Source organism: Penicillium diatomitis, assembly GCF_028827545.1.
Source record: "Penicillium diatomitis strain IBT 30728 chromosome Unknown utg000001l_segment0_segment0, whole genome shotgun sequence".
Lineage (NCBI taxonomy): Eukaryota > Fungi > Ascomycota > Eurotiomycetes > Eurotiales > Aspergillaceae > Penicillium > Penicillium diatomitis.
In genome coordinates this window covers 911,770-923,824 of record NW_026623173.1, presented here as the reverse complement: position 1 = coordinate 923,824, position 12,055 = coordinate 911,770, and the positions used below count along the sequence as shown (strand labels likewise).

At 51.8% G+C, this 12,055-nt stretch overlaps 4 protein-coding genes across 4 annotated transcripts; 2 read left to right on the top strand and 2 right to left on the bottom strand.

The window, feature by feature from the left end:
• Positions 1 to 1,235: 1,235 nt before the first annotated feature.
• Positions 1,236 to 3,095, top strand: N7539_000267 (RNA-binding protein; the record flags this gene model as incomplete). Its single annotated transcript, XM_056929871.1, has 1 exon — positions 1,236 to 3,095. The coding sequence occupies one exon, from the start codon at positions 1,236 to 1,238 to the stop codon at positions 3,093 to 3,095; it is 1,860 nt and encodes a 619-aa protein (XP_056794164.1).
• Positions 3,096 to 5,631: 2,536 nt separating this feature from the next.
• N7539_000266 (mitochondrial 37S ribosomal protein mS45) lies at positions 5,632 to 7,027 on the top strand (the record flags this gene model as incomplete). Its single annotated transcript, XM_056929870.1, has 2 exons — positions 5,632 to 6,105; positions 6,344 to 7,027. The coding sequence occupies 2 exons, from the start codon at positions 5,632 to 5,634 to the stop codon at positions 7,025 to 7,027; spliced, it is 1,158 nt and encodes a 385-aa protein (XP_056794163.1).
• A 375-nt stretch (positions 7,028 to 7,402) lies between these two features.
• Positions 7,403 to 7,642, bottom strand: N7539_000265 (uncharacterized protein; the record flags this gene model as incomplete). The annotated part of the gene is made up of 1 exon (XM_056929869.1): positions 7,403 to 7,642. One exon carries the CDS (start codon positions 7,640 to 7,642, stop codon positions 7,403 to 7,405), a length of 240 nt encoding a protein of 79 aa, XP_056794162.1.
• Positions 7,643 to 8,576: 934 nt separating this feature from the next.
• N7539_000264 (geranylgeranyl pyrophosphate synthetase) lies at positions 8,577 to 9,760 on the bottom strand (the record flags this gene model as incomplete). Its single annotated transcript, XM_056929868.1, has 2 exons — positions 8,577 to 9,258; positions 9,624 to 9,760. 2 exons carry the CDS (start codon positions 9,758 to 9,760, stop codon positions 8,577 to 8,579), a joined length of 819 nt encoding a protein of 272 aa, XP_056794161.1.
• Between the last annotated feature and the right edge of the window lie 2,295 nt (positions 9,761 to 12,055).

The window sequence follows — 12,055 nt, the reverse complement described above, 5'->3', positions numbered from 1 at the left end:
TCTTTTCTCGCCACTAACCAGATTTGCTTGTCCACCTTGACAGTCCGTGAACTGGGTGGTGCGCATTCGAGCGAATGCATGCGGCAGAGCTCGTGGCTCAGACGCAGAGCCCGAGGTATACAGAAGCTCCGCAAAGGGTTCTTCTGCGTGCGGCCGGACTTGACAATAGACAGGGACGTGCACAGAAGAGTCGACACTAAACGGAAAGCTGCAGCCGCCGCAATATGATTCTAGAATCTCTCCAGAAATTCTGCTGATGGAAAGATGAAACCTCTTGTTCCGTCTTCAAGGATATATACAAGTTTGTAGATAGCAATAACCTACTAAACACCCATGATCATTCGAGGCTGCAACTCCCCTCCCGCGTTGGGTCTTCGAAGAGAAGTGGTTCCCCCAGTCCCCCAAAGGAGGGCCGGCCAAGAAAACCGGGGGCATTCCCAGCTTTCGGGGCACGCACTCCACGTTCTGCAAGCGGCGCCGCAGGTGGTCGACTGTGTGTAATCGATGGACCAGGTATTGTCAGATTAGCGGTCGTGACATTCCATCCCCACCTGCTGTCCCGCTTGGAGGCTGGTACCCTCGACATTCATTTCCCGGTATCAGGTCGGTCCTGCATAGTCGCGTCGTGCAAACAGATCCATGGATCTGGCACTTGTGGACTAGCACTCGACCGTTCCGGCCTCTTTTCTCGCACTTCTGATCTCCTCTTCCCCCCCCCTCCCCCTTCAACTCTTCCCAATTCTTTCCCACCCCTCTCGTCTCGGCCTCGAGATCCCTCCTTTCATCTGGCATCCAGGTCTCATCTGTCGACTTCCATCCTCAGAGGCCTCTCTTTCCATCGTGTCCACCCTGATCATCTCAACCCCTCCATCGCGATCCGCCCACCTGCGCCCACCTGCGCCGATCGCAACGTTCGCAGGTTAAGGAGATCCCGTCATCCCATACACGCGCGCGCGCCACCATTCGCACTGTCGATGAGCCGTGACTCCATCCATCCACCCTCGACCTGACCGCATCGCTCAACGATATCGTCGCGGCATCGCGTATAACGATTCATCAAGTCCATCAACTTTCCATCCTTTTTTTGATTCTCCCGCGCGCATCAAATTTTCGATTTCAGATCCCGGTGGAAAGAGGCGTTGTGCCTGGCGCGGGTCTGCTCAAGTGCTCTCGTTTTATCATCCACAGTCATTATTCCTTGTTGCATACGCCGGCTTCCAGCTTCCGGAATACCGATGAGCGGCAGCTCGAACCAGTCCACTCGAACGAGTCCCGGCTCATTTAGTACGACACAGCGCACCGAGTCCGTGTCGTCTGGTTCATCGCCACCCCAACACCCGCTCTCGTCCTCTGCTTCTCCGACGGCCGTGACAACTCAGCATGCGATGTCGACCGACGTCTACAGCCCATCCGTTTCTCAACCTTCTACATCGTTAGCCCCCACTTTCACTTATCCATTCTCGCCCCTCAGCGCTTCTTCGTCTTTCGACAGCGGAATGCGCCTCAGTGATACAGACCGCAACTTCCAGGGCCTCAATGGCCTTGGTCGCGCCAGCGGCGGTGGCGCGATCTTGATGCGCAAGTTGCCCCGGAACACAAGCCAGGAGGCCCTTCGCAGCATGTTGCTTTTCGCCAAGGATTTCGTGGATGCCGACTTTGTGACCTCTGACCACCCGGAAGACGAAGGGTTCCTCAGTGCCATCGCCCGCTTCAACACCCTGCCCGCCGCCGAAGAGGCCCGGGCTCTCCTCGACGGCAAACCGAACTCCAAGAACGACGCCAACATGGTCGTCGAGATGTACCCCGGTCCGGTCGGATTCAGCCTGTCGAATGCCCGTCGCAATACGATAGATCACACCAACAGTCGTGGTCTTCTGGGAAGCGTTCCCTCCAATGGTCATCTTTCGCGACAGTCCTCTCGATTCAACGGCACTTTTCAAAGCCTCGAGAGACTGTCCTCGGTGAACCCGGCCAGTCAGGTGATTGGCGAAGGTCTGCCGTCCGCATCCGACTCCGGCTCACGTCTCCATAATTTGTTCTCACCGCAGTCACCTATCGGCAATGGAGTTGGTGATCTCCCGCGAGTGACGGGTAAATCCATGATCGACGAGGACCCGGACGAGGAGACTGGCGAGTTGCTGAAAGACCCTGTGGGTTACGCAGAGAACGGTCACTCTGCCTCAGCCTCCGCTCCACGTCGTTCAACAAATCCTCAAATCCCGACCAGTCGATTCGCCAATCTGTCCTTGTCAACAGCAATGTCCTCCCCGCCGTTGCCCAACTACTCCTCCAACGGTCCCGGGCAGCGCATGGGAAGCGTCAGTGGTCCATCTTCGGCTTATCCAGCTAGCCACGGCCATGGTCATGGCCACGGTCAGGGCTACCCGTACGGTGGTAGTCAACATACTCCCCGCCACAGCCTGCCAGCCGCCAATCCGAACGACTTGAACCCCCCATGCAATACGCTTTACGTGGGTAATTTGCCTCCTGACACCTCGGAGGAAGAACTGAAAGCTCTTTTCTCCAAGCAGCGGGGATACAAGCGATTGTGCTTCCGTAATAAGCAGAATGGCCCTATGTGCTTCGTTGAGTTTGACGAAGTGGCCATGGCCAGCAAGACCCTCAACGAGCTCTACGGCTACAAACTCTCCAACAGCGTCAAGACCGGCATTCGTCTTAGCTTTTCGAAAAATCCACTTGGTGTTCGATCAGGACAGCCTGGCAGCATGAGTGCCTCTCATGTCCTCCCGGCCCCGGGAATCGCGCCGGGAAGCAATAATCTCAGTGGCATGCACAGTCACATGTTCTCTTCGGTTAGCGGACCACCCCCGGGCCTGGCTGCACCTCCCGGGCTTGCAATGCCAATGCCACTACGCAATGGCAATACGCTGCATTCAGCTCATGGCAATGGTCACCCGCATGGCTTGGTTGGCAACGGTGGTTTCAACCACAATTCTGGTCTCGGCATCCGTACCACCGGGGGGAATGCACTCATGATGTCGCCCCCGCCCCACGGACCTCCTGCGGGCAACAACGCAAATCCAAGTCTCAATGGCTACAACTCCTTCTACCCCGATTACATGATGGGTCGCTAGAGACCAATGGAACCTTTCATACAATTACATCCGAGATAATGCCCGGCACGTTTGACGAATGAATCCGGGACATCTGGCGCAACAGGGGGCTCCTTTTTGTTTTGCGAGCTAGAATCAGCATTCGGTGGCTGCATCACTCTCGGGGGCATATTGAGATTCTCGTGTCCTTTTCTGGTTTCCAATTGCTTTGCGTCACGGTTCATCCTTCCCACCTACCACTTTTCTTATCATTCCCCTTCTTGCTCGCCCCGCGTGGCTTGTGTTGTCAAATTGTTACTCGCTATTGTTGTTCTTCTTATGTTTCATTGCATGGGAACTTGGGGCGCTCTTTTCTTCTCCATTCATTATTTCCTAATATCCCTTGGGAGGATTTGCATTCTCAGGTCATTACAAGCTTGTACTCTTATCACGGTTGGGGCACAGCGACGCATATACGATGCGTACTCATTTTGTCTCTCCATTCGCGTTGTTCACCAATACCTCCATACCCATATGTTAGTTTCGTGTTCTGCTTATTCTACGTATGCTTCTCTTTTTTTTTCATCTCCGCTTCTTGCTCTATTCCTATCTCCTTCAGGTCCACCAATCACCCGATTTGGCTTTTTCGTGGCCCGCAATCGAGATGTCGTTTTTTGGCAGTCTTGGCCTCGGGGTTGTGCTTGTGGTCGACACTTTTCTCAATGGCGACTTCCTCACCACTTGGCTTCTTATGGACTGCATCTCCACGTCGTTCCTGGTGCTTGAACTTCCTTTTGGCTTTTTTTCTTTTGGCTCTTATATGCTCTATAGTTGCAAATTCTCTCTTCGCTACAGGACTTTCCACGAGGCAGAGCTCGACACTACTCGTTGAGCTAGTGCTTGCTTCCTCTCAACTCCTGCTTTAATCAGCAGTTGATTAATTTCCAGTCAAAGATTGTTCTTGAGGTCCATCATTTGGTGAACATTCTGTCTCGTCACTCTGGCCCAAGCGTCAACACCGGTGTAGTTCATGACTGCTTCACGGTTCCGACTGCATCCAGCTTACTGCATGTGGGGGGCGTTTTGAAGAGTGTTCTTACTGGCATCTTGATGATGGGCGCATTGGACCATATCATGGGTCTACTTGGTACCTTGATACCCATCAGGATTTCCTTCGACTACCGGTTCTATCTACACTGCCTGGCGCATCTCGACCATGGTCTATTCTCTCGGGCTACCATCAGGCGGCCGACCACTGACACTGCTTGCTTGGACTCGCGCTCGATGGCATTGCTCCGACATTTGACAAGGGGTTCTGGTCATTTTTAGCTGATGAGGCCTGCATTTCTTTCGATCCGCATTCTTAGGGCTCTTAACCCATGGGCCTCCACTAGGTCCTTCTTTACCCTTTTTGGAATGATTGGATTATAACACGGTTCAACTTGGCGGTGGTATTCGTGCTCTTTTTCGTCTTTGCTTTGGGCAAATGTGGCCAGATCATGTCAGACTGGGAGATTGATTCAAGTTTGCTTCATTTCATCATGTCAGGTATATGAGATCAAATGGACTGGTTGCTGTTGCTAAAATGCTCAGTTCAATCCTTGTGCGTCTGTAGTCTCGCGAGATACCCCTTTGAAGGGAGTTCGTTCAAGGTGAGCTACCGGGCTGTCGTATCGCCACTAAGCACACATGCATTCACTTTGTAGATCATAATCAAGCGGCGCAACTACCAGGTTTTACCCCTAGGTAGGTGGCTGGCCCCCGCCTCCGATGAATGAAGTGAGGTGTGTAATCTAAAATATTCGTTTGCTACATTCCATTCACACCGGCAAATGTTATCTCTCGCAACCACTGCTCGGCCTTCAATCAAGAAGGTCGACTCAAGGCGCGCATCAATGTTTCGATCAGGCTCATGTCGATCCAGTACTAATGCTGCGAGATCCAGCACATCTTGGATTTGCCACCATCCAGATATCTTTTACTGAGGACGTCTCATCCGGTTCGAGATCAGGTACTGTGCTTACTGCAGTAGGTAAGGTTATTGTTCTTCAGTGCAGTCCTCCCAGGTGAAGTCCTTTGATGCATGCATTGTTCCACCAAGTCAAGTAGCTGGGAGCGGAAGGGCTGCAGCAAATATATTCACAGTTGTTCGGACTGACTTAGGGCACTGTTGTATATCTTGAGCTAGTGCTCGGTGATGTCGATAAAAAGCTTTGCATTTAAAAATACACATCACGATTTATCATCTCATCTGGAAGCTCGGATCACCAACATATAGTGTGCTGCCAACACATTGCCAGGTAAACATCCGGAGCGGGTCGCGGCTTGCTTGTTCTCGCACAGCTCCTTGTCACGTGACAAAACCAACAACCTTTCTTCGCGGAAAAGTTTCTTCCCTTACCAACATCGTCTCTCTCATCCGCATAACCCTCGACCTAAACATTGTCGCGCACGGCCGCGAACAGTCGGTCCATTGCCACACATTCAACAGCTTTGACTGTTGTATTTTTTTTTCACTTTAATCTCTCTATATATACCCAATCTTATCCGGAGTGCCTGATCTTCTGCCCCTCCCAAGATGGCACCCCGGATACAACCCCGGCGTGTGTCCAACGCCCTCCTCCCCTACCTCACATCCTCCACATCCTCCTCCACATGCTCAATCACATCCACATCCACACCTCTTTCCTCACCTATCCTGTCCCGTCAATTCTCTGTCACGCCGGCTCCACAAACCAGGCTTCGACGGCAAATGTTCCAATGGCTCACCACCAAGGGTGCCGCGCTGAAGCACCACACGCCGGGCGAAACAAATTACTTGACTGGTCGAGATGGGGACAGTGGCACTGGGGGTAGTTTACGACCGTTTCCTGGAAATTCGAGTTTCCTGAGCGAGAGTGTCCTCAGCGAGGAGCTTCGAAATGAGATTTACGTTCGTGTCGTCGAGAAGAAGAAGAGTGTTCGCGCCGTCAGTGTTGAGCTTGGCGTCGATATGAAGCGCATCGCGGCTGTCGTTCGATTGGTGGAGTTGGAGAGGAGGCAACGCGCACAGGTAAGACTTGCTTACTCTCTATCCTTTGGGGGAAAAATACCCCTTCCGAATGTCTTTCATTTCTGCGACGCATATGATGAGACAACAAAAAAATCGATTAGTCTTGAAGACACAGGCTCTAGCTTGACTGGTTAAAAACATCCTTTTTCCTGATCTACATGCTGTCAATTGGAACATTAGCACATGCACCCATTCATCGCATGGCTACGTTAGCTAACAAGCCCGGTTCTGACTTTAGGGAAAACCATTGGCCTTGCCTTATGCCCGCGCCGTTCACGAAATGGTTCCCACCACGCCACTCGCTCAAGAAGGCGAGCGTCCAGTATACCACGAATCAATTAATGATCTCCCCGCTCATCCTTCTACTGGTGCTCAGATCTTCTACCCTGTGCCCGAGTCCCGCTCATTTAACCGAGTGGATGCCGGTCGCGTCTTCTCCGGTGCCCCCGCCCTGGAGAACGATGTTGCTGCCAAGATCTCTCACCCCTCCGATCTGATCGATGAAATTGTGCAGAATCCCAATTCCATTGAGTGGGTCGGGAAGGGAGGAAATGCTCGCCAGGTATTGCAGCCTGCAGATGTGCGTATCCCGCATCCGCAGCTGGTTCAGCTCGAACGCGATCGCAAAGCCTTTCCTAATGAGCGTCGCACTGTGACCGAGCGACACAACGAGCGTCTCAAGAAGCAGGAGGAAGCTGAGCAGAAGCGACGAGAGGTGGCACAAGCTCGACGTGAGAAGAGTGTCCAACACGTCGAGCCCGAGGGTGGCAGGTTCAACTATCGGATCCAAGATGCCAAGTTCACCAAGGAGACCGTTGGCGTCGATGGTCGTGCTCCTTGGGCTCCCGGTCGTCGATATGGTATCCCTGCGGATGATCGAAAGCGCGGTATCGTCAAGATTCCGACTCGTGTTGAGGCTTAGGTTTCTGATGGAAGAAACCCGCGTTGACTCTCTGCTACGATTACCGTTGACGCCGACTGATCTTCACATGTGACCATGCACGGTCCTGTACTTGTACCTGTATATTGTTTTTCTTTGCGGCGACCTTTTTTATTCTACCCTGTACTTATACCTCTTCCTGTCATGGGACGTACCCAACTATCAAATTTCACCGTGGCAAAGCGAAGGCCTCGACATTCTATTGGCAATTTTCCTTTTGTATCGAAACTAGATCTCGCCATTGGTATCTTGTACGAACATCAAGACTTGGTATGTAATCAAAGTCGACATGTGCATGTGGAAACGATCTGCATGGAAGAAGTCATGGTTCGCTTGTCGAAGCTGGACTCGAGAGTATCAAGCAGCGACTGGCTCAGCAACCCCATGGCGTCCCCCAATTGATCGACATCTTCGTCGTCCATTCCGTCCACCCACCCATCCCACAACAGCATCGGCATCCTCCTCTTGAGACGGGGCATCACTGACAAAGATGCCTTGAAGGGCTCTCCAAGTAGTCGAGATCCAAGTCTCCTCGGAGGGACTGGAAGCGACCTTTGCCAACTGGCCCTGGTTACCGTTGGATGACATCTCAGACATGATGAGGACGGGGTCTTCTTGGAAAAATCAGGGGGACTGAAGAGCTCAAATAGACTGATGGGTCTTCAGACACTGGGAGTAACGATCAAGCTTGGATGCTGGCAGGGTTCGACAGGGGCTGGCCCGCTATGTAGCTCGTTGGGAAGACGTGCGCTGAAATGTCGAAGCTGGTCGAGCGAGCCAAGTACCTGGGCAAATATGTATGAGCCGGGTGTTGGGTTATAGCAAAAGTGATTGCGAGGAGGCTTCCAGCACCAGGGTATGGGTGCAGAAATGTGAGCGAGGTCTTTAGTGTACGCTCGAGGATAATCTGTTTTATGTGAAGACAGGAGATATAGCTTGGAAATTCAACGCAAAAGCCCAAAGAGCACCCGTCCGGCTCTGGATCTGATCCTATGATCTACTTTGTGACGGCACGGTGCATGGAACATTGAAAGCAGCTGGGATCGTGCCTGGTATGTAGTCTGTGTAGATAAAGCAGGGCAACCAACCGCGTATGCAGTAAGGGGTGGGAGGCTGATGAGGAGGGGAAAAGCAAAGCCGGGGGATCGCAGAGAAAAAGTCCCCCCGCATTCTATTGAGATGTCAGCTGAGCCAGCCTTGGGCTCCGTTCCTGGGTTGCTTTGTTTGACACTTGCATACTATCTCCATGCAAGTACGTATGATCATTTGGCTCCCGGGACTGATCCTGGATGGTGCATGAATGGGAAGTGAGTTGGAACACAGATTGGGTCAACAAAGACCAAGTGAACAACGAATGAGCCAGGATGGAAATCGATGAGCTGGTGGCATATGACCCTATCAATGGAAGGATGGACAGAAGTCCTGAACAGACCGTCATAAGACACGCTCGGATGCCGACGACAGTGGCGTCTTTCTTTGTTGAACTCCCTATAGTTTGAACGGAACGCCCTCGGCATCACATCGTGACTCGCTATCTTGACACCATATCTTCACCGAGGTCAACTTCAGTCTCCTTTGCATATAGTGCATAGAGATCATCGGGCAGCATGTTCAGACCGTGGGTCTCATCAGCATCGACCGTATCCGTGGCTGGATTGAATCGGATCATGGCGGTACCACCGATCTGCCGAGTCTTGTCACTAAATGTCTTGATCAAGTTGACAAAAGCACCAATATGATGTTCGTGCCGGCCCTTCCAGTCTTCAATCTGAGTTGTGACATTTTCCATTTCAAGGCACTCGAGCCGATCTCCACCATGGTAGGCTGGGACCAGGTTCGGTGTCTGTGAAATGCAAAGCTGGGGCATCACTTCATCGAGGTCCAGCGAGGTTTGAATTGTGCGGATTTTGATCCCGAGGTCAGAGCCTCGTAGTATTGACTTTGCAAGCCCGTGAATATTCAGGTTGGAAGTTGGAGAGGCCTTGTTGCCCACAGAAGGATCATTCTGCGAGAGGGCCAATGGGTTCGATGTGCAGCCGATACCATCTCCTTGGGATTCTCCTTCGCCAGCAAAGCTGTCCACCTCATGGCGGATCAGAAATGTAAGACCGCCCAGCTCATACGAGATGATGCGGTGGTGGCCAATGTGCAGGACATGCGGAGACGGCAATGGTTGGCAAAGGCGCTTCGATCCATTTACAAGAGGCCAGGTGCTGAAACTGGCTGATGCTGGGTCGGATGGTTCCCGACGGCATCAGGTCAGAGCGAGTGATTGATTCAGTGGCATCGGCGGTGATAGCTTTGCCATCTTTGTCGGATTGGGAAGCAGCCTCGATTGGAGAAGAAGTTTCCCAGCAAGAGGTAGCAACTGATTTGCCGAAGGATCATCTGAAATCTGAGGAGGCTGAAAGGCATTGGAAGTGAGATGGAAGTTGAAGATGAAGACAACTCGTTGTCGATGATTTCACTCTCATACTGACAAGTCTCTGCCTCATAAACACAAGATGCAGACAGTGCCGATAGGGAGTGGACAATGATCAGAACGGCAGCTCTTGCTCTGCCAGTCGGACGCACTCACCCGGTTGCGAGTGCGACGAATGAAGGAATCTTGAACGGATTGAGCCCTATGCCTAACCCCGGATTGCCATGGCAATTGAAAGACTCCCCTCGCTTGACTACAAGAAGTGAGGCTTCCGTGGATTTTTCCTGTGTCATCTTCGCTCAAACTTTGAGCTGGATCGGAAGTCCGGCCTATCTAACATCATTGATTGATTACGAGAACCAGAAAGAAGACCATACTGCCGGAATGGTCCAAGAGCAACCTTGGAACGGGTTGAAAGGCGAGCAAGACCGGAGGGACGTCAAATGACATGCTACCAGTCATGATATCCGACTTGGTTTGAACCAGATTAACAGCTCGTATATGATAATCTTGGAGACCATCGATGGAGTCGCGCATACAGGTACTTGCTAGATGTGGATGCGTAGTATGCGGCCGTATAGAGGTAGCCTTTTGATTGCAGGTCGTATTCCAGCTACCATGATATGCAGGCAGTCTCTGCCCGACCGATCTAAGTAAGTGGCCGAAGCCCCTACACTCACAAAGCCACCGACGTGCGTAGGCTATAACGCTGAGGGAGTGTGTTTGATCGATGTCAATTTGGCGACCAACAAGCGAATGATAGCCAAAGCACTGACGGTATCAGATAGCAACGGAATGAGGTCCATGTACATTCTCGCCATGACACAGCGCCTGTCTTTCTTTTCCTCATGTGTGTCATGAACAGTTGAAGCGAGATCCCTGGCAGGGAACACGCACATTAGTTGTTCACCAAACTCTCGGCCTTGGTCCTATACCACTCGAGTCTAAGTATCTGTATCAAATTCACCTCACCGACCTCATCACTGAACGAGGGACCGGTCTGGTGCCAGAATTCCCCCCTTTGAGGCTAGTTCCGCCCAACGCAACGATCTTTCTCGAGCGAGACCGATCCTCTGATCCTCTGACCCTCTGATCCTTTCGATCCCGGGATCCTAATTTAAGAACGGCATGACTGATTGCCTAATGCGGAACACCAAGTCTCGTGTATCTTGAAGCCCTGCACGGCCTCAAACTTGAGTCTCGATGATCTACCGTGGCTCGGAGCGCGGGTTCGCACTCTCATTAGTCAATCACCCCAAGCACCCGACAGGTGATCTAGGCGTACCGTAGATGTCATGACGCCCATCATTTGGAACAATGACCGATACACGCCTAATCAGCTCTAATTTGCTCTGATTTTTATACCAGACAAAGTAGAAACACTCCCTGTGCATGGGGATTTCTAGACCTGGCGTTTTGTCGCTTGCGGGGAGCGGTTTGAGGTCGCGATGTCTCTTGGAGTCTGGTTGGTGGTCGCTTGAGTTGTTTGTGAGGGCGAGAGAGTTGATACCTGAATTTGAAGGCAGTCTCCAGCAGACTTCTGCGAAGGTTCCTTATGTTAGGTGGGTACGTATAGTCGGATACATATTCAACTCCTACGCAAATGGTGTCTTCTGAATTGAGCTTCAGACTTGAAAGTCTTCGAGCAAGTGAGAGTCTATCCAACAATTCGACATGCACTTGATCGCTCATTTACAGGTTCAATAGTGGGATAGTAGTACTGTCAACCAGCACGGTTTCCCGCGGGCGGTCGATTCCATGCAAAGGTACCTGTCAAGTCAGAACAAGGATACTGTCGGTGTCAAGTGTCTACCCTAATAGTACGCTGTTCGATTTCACTATTGATGAACTGCATTCACTGTCGCAAATATGGGCAACACGAACTGACCTCCTCTAAGCTCGCGGGACGGTCATCCGATCCAATGATGCAAGCTCTGTGGATATGCCACTGGATGCCTTACCGCAGACTAACTGTTGTACTCACGGTCAACTGGGAGGTATTTCACGCAAGGTCAGCGACTACTACAGACTCAGGCTACGATTCCATCCGGAATGAAATACTTCCATTTCTATTCATACAGCAGCGTTGTTAGTGATTCGGTGAGTCGTGACTCCAGTCATCCTCTCTCCTCCCCTGTCAAGACTCAGATCCACACCAGGCCCTAGTCAATATCCATCGTTCCAAGAGTTTGGAAGAGTACCGTGGCGACCCACACGGCATTTCTGCGTTGTACACGCCTCTATCAAGCAAAGTGGCACGATCAAAAGAACCCACCCATCGAGAAGGCGTGAAATGGAGAAGAGAACCAAAAAGTCTCCAAAAAAAATATCTCAAAATCTTCACAAGGTGGCCGTGCACTATGACTTGCCGAAAGCCCTGGGTTCGGGGGGGGAAGGGCGGGAGTTTGCCGAGTGTACTGTGGATTGTAGAACTTTGCAAGAACCGAGTGGATTCGGTGTTTTTCGGAAATGGGGTTTATTTGGCGACATGAACTCGAGTCAGGTGAACGGGGAGATTCTTGGCTGGTCTCTGGAGGAATGGCCTGAAGAGTTCGGGACGGCGAGTCATGACTTTTAGGCTCGTGCGG